The sequence below is a fragment of the Centruroides sculpturatus genome, unplaced genomic scaffold (assembly GCF_000671375.1).
Source record: "Centruroides sculpturatus isolate CEXI.00-Female unplaced genomic scaffold, Cexi_2.0 scaffold134, whole genome shotgun sequence".
Taxonomy (NCBI): Eukaryota; Metazoa; Arthropoda; class Arachnida; order Scorpiones; family Buthidae; genus Centruroides; species Centruroides sculpturatus.
In genome coordinates this window covers 496525-512877 of record NW_019384368.1, presented here as the reverse complement: position 1 = coordinate 512877, position 16353 = coordinate 496525, and the positions used below count along the sequence as shown (strand labels likewise).

Genomic DNA, 16353 nt, shown 5'->3' with positions numbered 1-16353 from the left:
AAGCTTCAGATTTAAATCCTAACCAAGTTAAAATATCATTAATTCTAATTAGATCCATGTCAGAAGAATTGTTAACAAAATAATTGCAATTTGATATGCGATAGAACTGTTCGAATGCGTACAAGTACAAACTAAGAAGGAAGCTCCGTGGGGATTCCCTATTTTCGCCAGTCCTATCAACTTCTGTCATAGAGCACGACTATGGGTACTTGGCTTTCGGGTACTTATGGGTACTTCGTCGGATGGTTCAAACTGCCGACAGACGTTTCGCATTGCATCTTAATTCTGATAAATGCCAATAGAGGCGCTGTTAACGCTATAATATAAATAAGAATATAGTAATTGCGCGCCGGTCGGAGTTTTTTCTCCATGCGAAGACATTTCTTATGCTATAAGTAGGGTGGGTATTATGACAATGACTTTCAATATTACATGACCGATCGCTCGATTTTCCGCCCCCAGGACGTGCCGCCCGCATGCGGTGCACGCCTTGCACGCCCGCTTACGGCGGGCCTGATCGACTGTATTTCAATGGTTCAAGACATTCTCGAAGGCCGGAATAAATCTGATTTGATGACTGAAGAACTCTAGCATTATTGAGGTTATCGTCCGAGAAAACTATCGAATTTCCATCGCTAAACTTGTCGATATGTCGAATGCTTCCACCGAGAGTACCCATATAATTTTGCACCACTACTTGCGCATAAAACACATTTGTTCTCGATGGGATTTCTGGTTTCTGACGCATGAGCAGAAACACGTCTGGATAGAAGTCCGCCAAGTGTTGCGACGTCTGGTAACGATCTGGACGACATATTTTCTCCTAGCAAATGTCTGAGATGAAAAACATTTTTTAACCATATCCAAACAAAAACAAATCGCGATTAACAAAAATTAAGGGAAACTAAATTATAAAGGAAAAGGGGAATTAAAATTATTTTAATATTAAAACCACGCGGTAAAAATGGAAAAAAATTAGTAAATTAAATTCTTTGTAAGACAAGACAAACAAAAAAGAAAATGTTAGTTAAATTAAGGCACAAGTTTCGTTCAACACCGAATGAAAGTCGGTGTCGAACTTTATTAATAAACAATCTTTCTCGAGAACCGATCTAGTCCAATTTCATCTGGTAACGGAGAAAGATTAATCTGGGACCGAGAAAGATGTTTAAATACGAAAACTACTTTTTTTTTCTCTCTCTCTCGTTAGATTGAATATTTCTTTATATGGACGCGAAATTTCCACGTCTTTATACCAACAATCTTACGTAATCTATATATATAAAAATGAATGTATGTCTGTCTGTGTGTCTGTCTGTCTGTCTTATGTCCTTCATTCATTACCACACCGTTTATCCGATTGCCATGAAACTTTGGGAAGGTTAGTATACTCCCGCGCAGGTTTCTGGCATAGTACGATTGCAATGAAACTTTGGGAAGTTTTTTAATACACTCCCGCGTTGGTTTCTGGCATATTACATTTATCCTACGATAGATGGCGCGCGTTTATACGAACATTCCAGCATTGTGTGTTCGATCGATTTTAAATTGTAAAGACCATTTCCCTCTTCAAAAAATATCTCTATATATGCATTTGTGAACTGTTATTTACGATATTTGTAATAATTTTTGTTTAATCACTTTATTTCAACTTTTTTTTGCTAATTATGNATTGCTTACTGACTAGGGCAAGAATGATCAATTTGATACTTAAATGCATCGAGTGCATTCCAGTTGTATAGAAGATAGATAAAATAGATTCCTTTTTTGTTGTGGGCAGAACTGCAAACATGAGGACATTTATTAGAATTGTTGAGTACCTAAAAAAAGAAAGATTGATGCAATTGACATTTTTATGTGTTCTTACTTTTAATATTTATGTTTATTTTACAATTTTTAAGACTTTTATGCCTACAGAACTTTAATTTTAGAATTTTTATATTGTCTAATGGAAGTTTAAATTGTGTCTGATGGCTTCCAAATTATATATAATTCAGATTAAACAATTACTTAAATTCATTCTATTTTTTTTTTCCTTTTTAAGTTAAATAAAACTGCTAGAATAGGAAAACTGAAATATTAATTAAATTGACATTATATTAAAAATTGAAATGTAAATTATTGAAAAAAATACTTGTTTTGTGTGTATATAACTAAGTTTGAAACTTTTTTCTTTTGTTTTAATCGTTTTTGTAGGATTTTAACACGAGTCCGGCCATGAGTACGATTACGTGTATGTGTCTGAGGAGTGTTATTAACCTCGGGAACAGTATTATTGGCGTCAGTATATTAGCCATGCCGTATTGTTTTAAAAAGGTAACTATATTTATTTTGAAATAAATTAATAATTACAATCTGAACCTTGATTCATGTACAGAATTGCATTAACCAAGGTGAGCTTGTAAGCAAATACACTACTTTTTCTTTTACTGTAATTCATAAAAGAAAGTTCAAAATGATAACATGTATTACAATGTGATTTGTTTCTGATTAAATTCACTAAGGTACAGGATGGTTAAGGTATCCGAATCAAAATTTTTTATTAAGTCTTAAATGGATGAATGGAAATCGAGATTTTCAGAAAGCATATCTCCACTTATGTTGAACATATTGAGTGCTGAAACTGGCAGCAGAAGCATGACAACAGCCTGAAAGAAAATGGTGTATTCTTTTTGAATGGAAGAGTATTTATTTATTATGTAAGTGGATTTTTGCAAAATTTGTTGAACAACTTGATGATGTGGAACTGACACAAAGTTAAATCATCAAAGTTACTCCATCTTCTGGACATCCTCTGCTGGACGTCAGCAAGATGGAGTAAATTACCACACATTACAGGAGTCAATGGAGATAATACAGAGCTTTTGTGAGGACTATGTGATTTCCGAGAACATAAGGATACCATGATCTTTGTCTGGACTTTTTTGTGGGACTATCTTAAGGAAAGAATGTACTGTAACAAACCATTCATGATTAACATCTTAGGGAATAACATTAGGAATGAGGGGTTAAAACATTGATTGTGCAACATTGAGATGCATTATCAATAACATGCAGCAAAGTGTTGGCATATGCCTGACAGAAGGTGACAGCCATTTCCATACTTGCTGTGATGTAATGCATGATGCATTCAACACTTCCTGAAAATTTCATCAATTTCTATTCATTTGTTTAAGATTTATTGCATCAGATGTTAATTATGCAAAGTTCCTGATATCTTGATATTTCTGTGTGACTTCTTTTTCTGTGGACTGTTTGTTGTTATAGTTTAGACAGTTAGTTATTTGCAAAATTTGTTATTTGTATCTGCTAAAGAGCTTTATACTGTGTTTACAATATTTTTAAGCATTTTGCAACCTGCTTTGCAGAAATTTTAATTTTATGTTGAATAAGTTTTTGTAACCTTATTTTATTGGAGATGTATCCAGGTGGCTCCAAATATCAAAATCAATCAACTTTCTTACTTTAAATACAAAATTTTCAAATAGGTTAACATATCAAGATAATGATATTGGTTCTGGACTCCTTTTTATGGACTATCTTAATGAAAGAGTGGTCCTTCTGTCCAAGCCAGGTTGGTTGGAATCTTCTCGTTAATATGTTACTATAACTTGGATAAATGTATTTATCCTGTCCCTTTCCTCTAGTTAATATATTACATTCCCATTGCTACTTACATGTCAGACTAATCTGACTGAGTGAACATGGCTGATTATGACGTATACTGTAGTCACTTCTGTCATTTGCATCCCAGATAGGGCCTTGAAAAGTTTTTCTCACTGTCTTTACTGATAATACAGACCTTAATATTCTTCCAATTTCTTGAATAAGATAAGGCAAATTCTAAATAAAAAATAGAAAACAGACTTCGGTTATTACATTAATAACAAATCTGGCTTCATAAAATTAAATTTATTAGTTACGGAAAATGTTACTTGCTCTTAACATTGATCTATTCTGTATAAATAGTCTTACAGATAATGTTTTAAAAAATGGTTGACAAGAAAAGTAACATTCTTTAATTCTTATACATAAATTTACATACACTTTCCTTTATGTGGGTTTAAAATATGTGGCATTGACATGTTTGTGTAAAATATATAAATTATATTTTGGATGCATTTAGAATGTGGGTGGAAATTTATTGACTTGATATTACTGTTGGCATACAGAATTTCATCACTTTTATTCACAACTTAACATTTATTTAAATATTTTATAAAATAATAGTGTTTTATCCATTTTCAAATAATAATATAAATCTATGCTTTAGCAGATACAAATAACAAATTTTCATGGATGGTCTTGGTTGGATAAGTTGGATCCTGTTTACACCATCCAACCACTCTATTGTGGGCTTAGCCAAACCCATGATGGGTCTGAAGAAATGTTTTCTTGTACTCATGGGACAGAAAGAATGGAAATATCCTGTTCAAACTACTTGTGAAAATTTCTGATGTTACGACCAGAACCAGATCCTCTCACAATAGTAGCTGATGCCTGTAATACATTAGTCAACCAGTTATCTATATTAATAAACATTATTAATAGAATCATTTTTAAAAAATTTATATGAAAGTATTAATGAATTTCTTATTTTTTAGTGTGGTATTCTGCTGAGTATATTATTGATAATTGCCAGTGGTCTTATTACTCGAGCCGCTTGCCACTTACTCCTCAAGTCAGCAATTATGGCTAGAAGAAGAAATTTTGAGTTTTTAGGTTAGTGTTTCACAATTTTCTTGACATTAAATTGTACAACTAATCACTTAAAAATGTAAATAAATGTCACAAATTATTTTCAAGAAAAAAATCAGAAATTCTTTAAAATATTGAATTGTGAAATTGTCGAGATTTTCCAATATTTTATGTCATTATACAAATAATAATAATTATAAAATTATTATTTTAATTAAGGAAATAATTTGTTGTTGAAAGCACTTTAAAGTGCTTATTGGATCAGCCTTAGCTTATAAAATATTTAGAATATCTTCAGAATATAAGAAGATTATTAATAAGAAAATTTTGCTTGATTGAAGTTTTCCTATAAGTATCTAAGTATTTTTGAATGCTTCTTAGCTCATTTACAAGATTACTTTCAATCCAATGAATGTTTAATCTTTAAATATTCACAAATATTGATGCATAATAATTTGAGTAATTAGAATCAATTTGTAATGAACTAAAGTAAGCTCAAAAATGATTAGATGTTAGATATTTGTAGAATAAATTGCCAATAAAACAGAATTCTATCATCATAGCTTTCAGTATATGACATTAAATAGCATTTTAATTTTAGCTTTTCATACATTTGGGCCCACTGGTAAACTCGTCGTAGAAATCGGGTAAGTCGATATTTTGTTTAAATTTTCCAAAATTATGAATAAAATAACTCTGTTAGTATTTTGCTCTTACAGAAGAATTTGAATATCTTATAAAGAATTTTGATAAGGTGCAAGATTCATTTAGATAAAATTTTCTTCCACACAACTAAAACAAATAATTATTTATGGTTTTAGTACCATTATCTTTGAAGACTGACATATGAGTCTGCAAACTGTCTCATGTACATGACAACCAGAAAGCTGATGCAATAAATCAGCTTGTTGTTTTGTATATTTTTGTTTACATAACAAATCAATGTACCTTTGTGTACATGCTAAATATTTACACACTTGCATATTCATTTTCAAGGATATCAAAAGTAAATTATCAAAAAAATTATGCTATTTAATGCATTATTTAGTAATAATAATATACAGTCTGGCAGTAAAAAATATTAAAACATTTTTTTTATTTTTGATTTGAAAAAAATACTACAAATTGCAATGACTGTGGTGTATTTTACAAATCAGATCACTCGTTAAATAATATCTGTGCACAAACTGGGATTGAAACACTCAGTTTTACAAAGAATAACTTGAATTGGCTGAATTTATTGAATTAAATGGTTTTTAATTTATTATTATTATTATTATTAAATTTTCGAAAACTAAATTGATAAATAATTAGTGAAATAATTATTTTTCCTTCATTGATTTTTAACTTATATTTGAATGCAAGTTTAAATCCCTTACAATAGAATAAAACATCTGGAAAGTATTTTGGTGTAAATAATTTTTTGAACTCCTCGTAAAAGGTACGATATTATTCTCATATTCGGTATTCAGGGTGCATAGTAGACCCCACTTAACTGACAAGTGCAGATAGCTACAGTTATGAACATGATGTATAGTTATAGTAACACGACTGTGTATTACTAGACAAGAATACTGGCAACACCCCAGTGGTAAAATTTGTAAGCTAGCACTCCCATTTTAAAAACAATGAACAATAAGAAAAAACTCTGAGTCGTAGAGTGTTACTGATTTAGTAGAAAAGGAACACGAATAATGTGAATGGAAAGTGTGAAATACTAATGTGCGTGTCAAGCACAGACGGTTAAATGTGTATTTCTGATGTGTTCATTCATGTGTTCTCATTCATTTTTCTTGCATTTAGTTATCATGTGTATTTTTCATTATCCTATGTCTTTGTGCTGTATTTATTACTGTGTTTGTATGTTGCTTGCATGCCAATGTATAAGGACTTTACTATGCATCCTGTATAGTTATTTCCTGTTTTTGAAGATTCAATGTATGATTCTCTAAAGAAGTTTTTCATATACACTATGTTGTGTTAGTAAATTTCATGTTTTTTAAAATGTTTTAAGACTTATTTTGTGTCTTAAAACATGAAATTAATAAAATTTTTGTGATAATGAGAATTTAATTTTATAATATAAACAATTTATTTTTAGTTAATGCTATTAATATATTTAGTATTTATGTTAATTTAGTTAGAATTTTAATAATTGAATATTTCATTTTAATATCTGATTATTTATTTAGAATCATTGGATTTCTTATTGGAGTTTGTGTAGCATTTTTTGTAGTAGTCGGAGACTTAAGCCCGGCCCTTATTGCTAAATTTCTAATGGTTGAAGTAAGTAATTTTTCTGCAATTTAATTGTGAATGGTAGCCAATAGAATTATATATTATAAACTAATTATCTTAAGAGGAAGAAGTAATATCATAGCATTGAGTTGAATGGCTATGTCATAAGATATTCAATCATTTTGAAAGATCTGGTTCATTGGACATGATCGTTTTAGATCAAATTGATTCATTTCTTGTCCTCAATAATGCTAGACAATTTAGTGCAAATCATATTTGTTCATAATGAATGAAATTGAGACTAGATAGATATAATTTTCCATGTTTATACTTCATATTATTGAAACCAATCCAATTAAAAATGTGGTGGCTTAATATTGTTTCACACTATAAAATCAATTTAATGACGTTTAACACTTATATCAGATTACCAGTTTATCTTGAATGTAATTAAACATGTGCACTTGCATAGTTATATATGCACATGCACACACAAATATGATTATTTACACATACATAAATCACTTAGTGTTATATTGGATAAATTGAAGAAATATGGAGGGTGGAGTAACAGCTCAAATTTTATATCTCAAATATGATCAATAATATAGCAAGGAAAGTATTACTCACTATTCTGGGTTCATCACCTGGACCTAAAATAAAGTATGAAAAGAGAGTTTTACTGTTATGCTATTAGATTACTTGCAGTATCTAATAGCATAACAATAACAAATTCAAATAAAAATTGAAGTATGAGATATATGCCTCAAGGCTTAGACAAATGAATTTACATGTACAGGCTGCGAGTCTCATGTACTGTGCTTCACTTGTAGATTGGTATCAGTTTATTTTGCATTAATTTTTAATTAAACTACATTTGCAAAAATGCTCTGTGAGGTACTACTGGTAATCAGTCATTGAGGCACAAACCTTTTTAGTGAGTCACACAAGTGATACCTTGTGGCAATTAACATGTTAATAGAAATATTTTAAAATCTCTCGATCTAGCTTAGAGGTTTGAAAATGTTTTCCACTGGATGAAAAGTTTCCATTAAAATAGAATGTTCATGGCTTCTGTAATTAACTTTATTGTTTATTATTTCACTAAAAAACTGCAATTAGAATGTATCAATATATTATGTTACCTTAATCTGTTTAACATTTTTATTACAAAAGTTATTTAATTTCTTTTGCAGAATACTTCACAGCTAAGAGCAGAAATATTAATATTTTTAGGTTTATTTGTTGCTTTTCCTCTTGGACTTCTAAGAAAAGTGGATAGTTTAACTAGTTTCAGTGCCATGTCTATAGGTTTTTATATGTTTTTGATTCTAATTGTAAGTATCATTTAAATATAAAGTGTTATATAAATAATAGTATTACATTTATATAAATATTAATGTATAAAAATATAAATATTATTTATATAAATAATAGTATTATGTGATATTTAATTTAGCAACTTCATCATCCTGTATTGTGTAACAAAAGTACTGATTTTAGGTTTGATAGGGCCTTATTGTTTGTAATAGAGAATGATCTCTGTAATTATGAAAATAGTTTACTAAAAAATAAGTATTTTGTTTCAATAATAATCAAAATATTTTATGAAATATTTCAAAATCGTTGAAACAATATGTGACTAAATGTTTTAGATTTTGAAATTATTTAAACATACAGCTATTAATTCAAGCAGATAAACTGTTGATTTTTCCTATATTTTTTTTATAGAATATAGAAAATATATATGTACTAAAAATTATTTATTAGTAATTCTCAGTGATACTAGACCACTCAATAGCAGGGTTCTAAGCAACTTCTCAGTTTACAGATAAAAACTTTCAGACACGGGTTTATGTCAGTTATGCCATAATTGGGCACATTGTCTGGTAAAGAAGCTTTAATGCAACTTGATAACCAAACCAATGATGTGATCTACTTCAAATGAAACAGGTTATTGTCAGTTTGATTAACCAGTTATTATTAAAGTCGTTTTACTGGGCAATGTGCCAAATACTTACTACAGGTGGCTGTCTTAGTGTAACAATAAAAAAATTCAATGTAAAGTAAGATATTGGAATAAATATTGCAAGACATAAAGTTTTTATAATACAGAAATAAATTTACGTTTATTTTATTGTTATTGTCTTAATTTATTAATTTATATTTATTTTTATGTGTAGTTGTATTTCCAAAAAACTATTGCCATATCTGATTAAAATTTAGAGATGAATATAATTTCTCCAATGCTAATTAGACCTTACTTGATTTTTAGTTAATTAATTAATGCCAAGTGATCTTTTAAATATTGGACTATAGAGCTTAATGTTAGCCCAATAATTTAGCAGATTGGCATTAATTGGTATAAGTATATATGGTGTAATATTTTAATGCAATTAAAATTTATTTCAAATAATCTGCATAATATAACTCTCTAAATTTTTATGTTAGATTGTAGGAGAAGCTTTACCAAAATTGTTAGCAGGCAGTTGGTGGAATCAAGTCAACTGGTGGCAACCTGCTGGATTATTGCCTTCTTTGCCTATATTTTCAATGGCTCTATCCTGCCAAACGTAAGTAAAATGTTTTAAATATAATAATAAAAATTTTCCACATTATATAAAAACATATTTGAAGATGTTTTGTGTTTTTGTTGATTTGAACTAATTATTGTAATAGCTTGTTTATATTAGTGAAAAATTCAGATTAGCAAGGTTACATAAAGAGAAAAGGAAGTCTGAAAGAACTACAAACAAATATAGTAAGACCCTGCTTAACACGGGGGATGCATTCCTAGATGACAAAACACTAAATGAAACAGCATTAAACGAAGTCATTTTAACATAGAGTAAATAGGAAAAGGGGACCAAAAATAAACAGATTTTACTTTAAGTTATTTTATATTAATTTGCATAATAATATATGCTAAATAACATAAACATATGCACACATAAGTGTAGTGTAAAGTTCATTATTTGTGATGAAGGTTTTGGCTCTTCTGAAATTCTTGTTTTTTGCAATAAAGTCTTGTAGTTTCATCTGTTGCTTTTTTTCTTTCCTTAAGCAAATATTGGTAGTAGAAGATTGCATTCAAAATGCCTCATTTTGCTTTTGCACTCCTTTCAAAATTTGGATCATTTGCTACAGTTTGATCAATGATTTTGGGTATCATTACCAAACTTTTACTAAGGAAATCTGTAGCAAGTTCTTTGGGTTCTTTGTTTTCAGAATCTCTATTTTCCAGTTCTACATGAATTCCTTGTTCTGCTAGTTCTTGAAGGTCATTATTGGTAAGGCTCTCACCAGAAACCTGCAGTAACTCCTCAATATCCTGCTCATCTACATCTCCTAGTCCTGTTGTATCAATTAGGTTGACAATTTGGTAAACGGTAGGCTCTTCTTGTTGAGAATTCTTGGCTACCTCTGGCCATACATTCTTCCACACTTCATTCATGCATTTATCAGTTAATTCTTGCCAAGTGAAATCAATATTTCTTATTGCATCTATGATGATATATTTTTTCCAAAATTGCACCACAAAAACATAGATTTAAACAAAGTAAGTGCTGTGACGAATTGCCACCTTCTGCCAATTGGTTTGTGTTTGGGAATAATCATATTATATATGAATCAATGAAATGCTGCGATAATTTAAATTAGCATAAATTTTAAGCCGTTTTTAAGGCTTCAAGCATACCACATTATATCAAATCAGTGTTAATCAAGACAGTGTTAAGCAGGGTCTTACTGTATATGTACCGTACATACAGGGTCCATATTGCCATCTTGCAGAAGCAGTGACCCTTTAAGAATATGCACGTGAAAAATTTTCCATTCTGTTTTAGTGGAATACCCTGTATGCACATTCAAACACTTCTTATGTTGTATTTGAAACATATATTTGTGTTGAAATGTATATTTTATATTACTTTTACAAATTCACATACATTAATAAAAGGTTACAAAAGTTNGGCGATGTTCCGACGGGAGTCGGGGCGCTATATCGTTCCACGCTGCGACTGAATGGGAAGATATCCCGACGGGAGTCGGGGCTCTAATATCGACCCTTGCTGGGACTGAAAAAGAATATATGATTTAGGTAGCTTTTTTACAGTGGATAAATAAAACTGAATGATATAAATGGTCGTACGAATGCTAAAAATTATCAAGACATGATCGGAGCCTATTATTTGCAACAGTTTAACAAAGGAAAACTTTGCTTATCGGCAAAAGATTTTTATGGAAGATTTTCTTTATTATATTTGCCAGCACGGGGATGATAATAATCGGACGGTAATTTTCTATGTCGCTTTTTGACTTTTTATTTTTATGTTTCGTTTTGACCATAATATAATTTAATTTATTCGGAAATGTTTCTTTTTCGAAGGATTAGTTTATCTAATAGGATGAAGGTGTAGGGATGATATCTACAATTGCTTTATGTCCATATTTAAATTATCTATGTCAGGAGTACGAGTTTTTAAGTTTATTATAGCGTAATAGACTTCACTTGCAGTTGTTTCTCCCAGTACTAAAGAATTTAGTATTCTTTTAGACGAATTTAACTTTAAAGATTGATTCACGCACAGTTAAGATATTCTGCAAAAGTTTCGGTTATAATTTCCTGGTCTTTTGTAGATTTCCGTTAACCAGCAATGATTTTATTTTTATGTCATCCTTCTATTTAGTTATATTATAAGGCAATTTTTAAATATTTTTCCAAAAATCTTCCGGAAAGTTGGTATTACTAAAAGATTGTGATAATAGCTTGATTCTTCTTTATGTATGCCGATTCTTATTTGTTTAGACAAATTTTTATTTCTAATTCTATGTTAATTCGTTGTTCTGAAGGTAATTACTTTTTTAATTCTTACAATAAGAATATTTTCCGTTTAACTTTCTGGAGAATTTTATGATTTTCTTTAAGAAAGTTTTCTTTTTAAATATATTATTTATTTCAAAATGTTTTTCAGGAAGGTATTTGTCTGTAAATATTAATAGCATAGACATCAGACAATCTGCAAGTTTATTCACTGAAAGGTCACTTGTATAATAATAATTCCAAGAGAAACGGGAAGAAAGAGCACCCCGTTATAGTTCGATTGATGAGTTAGTTATTTTGCGTCATTTTATTGTTTTTTTTTTCTTTTCTCGCTATATCTTTATCAGGAATGGAGACGAGTAAAGGAAGGTGGTCTGAAATAAATTAAGTATTGGTGGGCATTTTTCTAGATCTAATTCAATTTCTTGTCTCAATTCGAGTTTACGTAGTTGAAAATCTTCACTCGTTTCTTCATATGTTCTCTTTCATTTTTTCTGCGCTTCTATAGGTTAATATTTGTTGTTTTCTATTACAATACCCTCAGATATTTCTGGGAAATAGAGATTCTGAATAATAAATTTAAAAAAACCAAACTTTATTCGTTTCTAATTGTTGCACATTTTGAGTTTACAGTAAATTTCGAAAATAAACATATCCTTTCAATATATTTTATCTCGTTATTTCAATAGGATCATTTGGAGGGTGAATACTCCGCTGCAAACTAAAATCGAAGCAGAATCCTCCGAGTTGGAGCGTGCCGAATATTTGCCGAATATTTGCCGAGTTTTGTTTATTATTCTGCAGTTATAAGTTTAATAAAGAAAGCCATTGATAAACTGAAAAAAATATTTTAAACCCAAACATTTTCTGGAACGCCATCAGAGGTACAAATTTGAATTTGTTCCACGTTCTAAATAAAATAAAATGCAGTAGCTACAAAGAAAAATTCAAAAATCACACGTTAAACACGTCAATTAAGGTAATTTCACTTTCTTGTTAAATTATTTTAATTGGCAATTAATAAAATTGGAAAATGTTTCGGAATTGAATTACGTCAATATTTGTGTATTTAATTGATCTTAGGATAATTAAATACCGTTCGCTCTCAATTAATGTTTTAATTAAATTAATTCTTAAAGAAACTTTTAGCATTAATATAATAAATAATTCTATAATTTTCCTTCGGCATATTTACTGACACAAAGTGATTAGAATTTGGTATTGCTATCCAAGATATATTCAATTATTAAAAGTAAAGATTATTCTACAATTCAGTTGAAATACTTACACTTCCACGCTGCGAATCGCCCATTCTTTTCTACGAAAATTTTGTTAAATTAAGAAGGACCAAAAAAAAAAAAACACTCTCTCGAACAAATGAAGGCTTTAGAAGATTCGAATTTATTTCATAAAAAATTCTTCTGAAATGTTCGAAATATTTTAAATACTGCAAACAAAGTAAATTAGTTTCGATTTTGTGTTTTAAATGCCAATTAAACCAACAACTAAAGTATAGAAATATACGAAATGACGTAGGTAGTGTTTATGTGAACAATTTTATTTTAACACTGACTAATGCGATGATATACTCTGTTTTTTTAATTGCAGGTGGCAACACTTTCTGAAAGTAAGTTTAAACAGGATTACTAGAATATAAGGCTGAAAAACTCACGTGAGAAGTGTGTCGAAAAACATGCGCTTAAAGTAGGAATGAATCGGGTGGGGATAGGTGTACTGTACTCACGGTAATTGGTTGCAGGTGTAACGTGACTTTTACGTCACTCTCCCCCACTGTTACAGTGGGGAGAGTGACGTAATACGGATATACGAGTAACGTCGGATATACGAGTAATACAGTTAAAACATTTAACTGTATTACTCGTATATCCGACGTAAACCCTGGTTTATGCATATTTATTTATTGATCTCAAATATACGTATGTATGAAATTAAAACATTATTAATTAAAATCCAGAGAATGCCGTAAAAAAATTACAGTGCATGCTGTAAAAAATGCTCGATCGACTTTAACTATTTGGAGGATATGGGCATGGAAAGCGACCGATGGGCTTTTTTCCATGCCCATCGGTCCACCAGATAGCGAGAGACAGGGCTCGACATCGTCCCTGAAATCTTCATGGTAATTTACTGGCCCGGATTCTATCCCGGGTTTTCCAAAGCGCGCACGCACGCCGGCCGTCGACTTCATTAAATTGCAATGACTAATTTAAAAATTAAATCATAGCAAAGTACACTAAGTTGCTAATTCACTTTTAGAAAAATGTTGATTTGTCACACTTCAAATAGTCATAATATAAAATATTTACACGTAAAAACTTTTAAAATCTATGTTAGAATTTTCAATATGGCTACCGATAGCATTGAGATCAATATGGTAAGTACTGTCTTGATTTTAACAATTGAACTCCTTTAAAAATAACTTTGTTTTTATTTTAATGCATTAAACGCGTTTTTTATTTATTGTAAGTGTTAACGCATTTTTATTAGATGCGTTATCCCTTATAAAAGAAATGAAGGGATGATCCATTGTAAACTGAATTCTGTCGACGTAGAAATCACTTGTTTGCTTACGCACGGCAATGTTACACGTGGGCGATCTGCTAACTTTGAAATCAGTTTGAAAATATTTTCAAACTGATTTCGAAGTGACTGATCTTCAGTACTTATAATTAATAACGATGTAGTTATTCGGGGTCATTTTTACTGCTAGTAGTGTGATCCGTTGTCGGCCGAATGGTTGAGGATGTTAGTGTCATCCCACTGCCTGAGGGACCCAAGATGGAATCCGGTGAGCTACTCAGGAATTTTTCATAGGTGATCTGTCCCGGATATGCCAAGTCCATTCTTTACTACTTGGCCTCCTTCGTTTTGGGCCTGGTTGAACCGATGACGGACATGATTAAATGATTGATTTGTTGGGAACGGCAAGCAAGACATGAGCGATTTGTCATGGGATATGCCTCCCGGGAGGATTTTCTATGGTAAACTGGATTATTTAGATGTTATTAAAATGAAGAAAACCAGGAAAACTCCACGAGGTCCACCCATTGGTGAAGCTCAATCCGCAACCCCAGACACCAGTGTACAGCATCCTCTTAAGTGCCGTCAGGACGAAAGTGTCAAAAAAAAGTTTGTCCTATTTGTGAAAAATAGTAGATAGCCTGGAATTACATGGAATTTTTCTAAGAAAACGTTCTAAAAACGAAGTTTTAGAACCGATTCGGGTGTTACAAACGTGAAGAAAACTTGAGTAACTTCATGTGACCAGCTCGTTGGCGAGGTGAGAATCCACGACCACAGAACATTGGTAGTGGATTTAACCATTAACAGTGTTAAGTGGTCGTGGATTTGACGTATAATAGTGTTAATGGCCCTCATCAGTTAGGTAATCATATTTTATATATAAGGCAGAAAATACTTACTTAACAATGTTACAAGATTCACACAGATATCCTTAAAGCTCACAATAACATTAAAATGATAATACAATGCTAAAAACCAATATCCAATAAACAGCAAGAGTCGAAATGCGTTTTAGGATGCATATCAGGCAATATTGGTTTCAATTGTCTGATAACCCTTCAATAACATTATTTACTGCTGTACTTAATTATAGAAAGTATATTGTATTACATATAAAGGGATTAAAGGCTAATTAAATTAAATTCAAGTATGTAATGAAACATAAGAGATATGCCATGTACTAAAAGAGTTTCGTGAGGAGAGAACAGTGATCGATCTCTGTGGTCTTGGGTGTATATATACAGTAGAACCTCGATTATCCGGACTAATTGGGGATGAAAGTAGTCTGGATAAGGAAAAATCCGGATAATCGAAACAAATGCTTTAATTAGTCTTTTAATGATAATACAACACGTTTTCTTTTCGATGACATATCGGTAATATTAAAAGTAAATACTGTATTTAAATCGTGATCAAATTTTTAAGAAACAAACGTTCGTATTCAATTTGGACTATTACTGACCTCCACTAACAGACTACCTATTGTTTAAAAGGCCCTCTGGTGACGCAAGAAGACGGATTTTATAAAATAAAAAGCAGTTGAAACTGCATTTTTATGAATAAAAATTTCACAAACTATTTATCGTTTTATGACTAGTAAAATTTTTTCGTCGCGTTCGCGGCGTTTAAGTAATGCATAAACCTTCGAAACGCGAGGCCCTTCGGACCGCGAGGCATAGGCAGTGGCCCAAGTTACCCATGCCTTACGCCGCCCTTGATCATAGAAATAATGTAATTTGAAAATAAAATTTTTTATAAATACGTATGTCAAGTTATATTTTTATTACGACGCAAAATATATTTAAAAGTTTACGACCACTGTGCTGGGTGAAACGTTGTTGAAAGAAAAAGTTATGCATTTCCTCACGTACATAAACAGTGTCGTAATTAGCCAAGTGCAAATCAGCAAATTCGTAAAATACAGTAGATCCCCCTATAAAACCGTTTCCTATAGTTATGATTCCTATAAAAATTGTGGCAGTATCCGTAAACAACGGTAAAAATAACTCCTATAATACGTAAAACGTCATCGGGCAGCCGAACTACTTTCC

General features: G+C 30.9%; 2 protein-coding genes across 3 annotated transcripts in view; both read left to right on the top strand.

Annotated features, from left to right (window-relative positions):
* The first annotated feature begins 2188 nt into the window (after nucleotides 1-2188).
* LOC111613033 (putative sodium-coupled neutral amino acid transporter 10) lies at nucleotides 2189-9533 on the top strand. Of its 2 annotated transcripts, none has more exons than XM_023354337.1 (6): nucleotides 2189-2316; nucleotides 4605-4722; nucleotides 5300-5345; nucleotides 6891-6984; nucleotides 8133-8273; nucleotides 9388-9533. In XM_023354337.1, the coding sequence occupies exons 1-6, from the start codon at nucleotides 2218-2220 to the stop codon at nucleotides 9511-9513; spliced, it is 624 nt and encodes a 207-aa protein (XP_023210105.1). In that variant the 5' UTR covers nucleotides 2189-2217; the 3' UTR covers nucleotides 9514-9533. The 2 variants fall into 2 exon arrangements, with proteins under 2 accessions (XP_023210105.1, XP_023210111.1); XM_023354343.1 differs by lacking the exon at nucleotides 2189-2316 and adding an exon at nucleotides 2524-2699.
* Nucleotides 9534-13647: 4114 nt separating this feature from the next.
* The window catches only part of LOC111613127 (putative sodium-coupled neutral amino acid transporter 10), a 50156-nt gene continuing 47450 nt past the window's right edge, over nucleotides 13648-16353 (top strand). The window contains exon 1 of the mRNA XM_023354450.1: nucleotides 13648-14153. Within this exon, the coding sequence (XP_023210218.1) occupies nucleotides 14040-14153 (114 nt within the window). The 5' untranslated portion in view covers nucleotides 13648-14039. The remainder of the gene's footprint in view (nucleotides 14154-16353) is intronic.

Bases quoted from the DNA above. Each gene is read 5' to 3' on its own strand.
- LOC111613033 (XM_023354337.1), top strand. From the start codon at position 2,218: ATGAGTACGATTACGTGTATGTGTCTGAGGAGTGTTATTAACCTCGGG. The intron at 2,317-4,604 runs GTAACTATATTT...CTTATTTTTTAG, and splicing joins TGCCGTATTGTTTTAAAAAG to TGTGGTATTCTGCTGAGTAT. The intron at 6,985-8,132 runs GTAAGTAATTTT...TTTCTTTTGCAG, and splicing joins CTAAATTTCTAATGGTTGAA to AATACTTCACAGCTAAGAGC.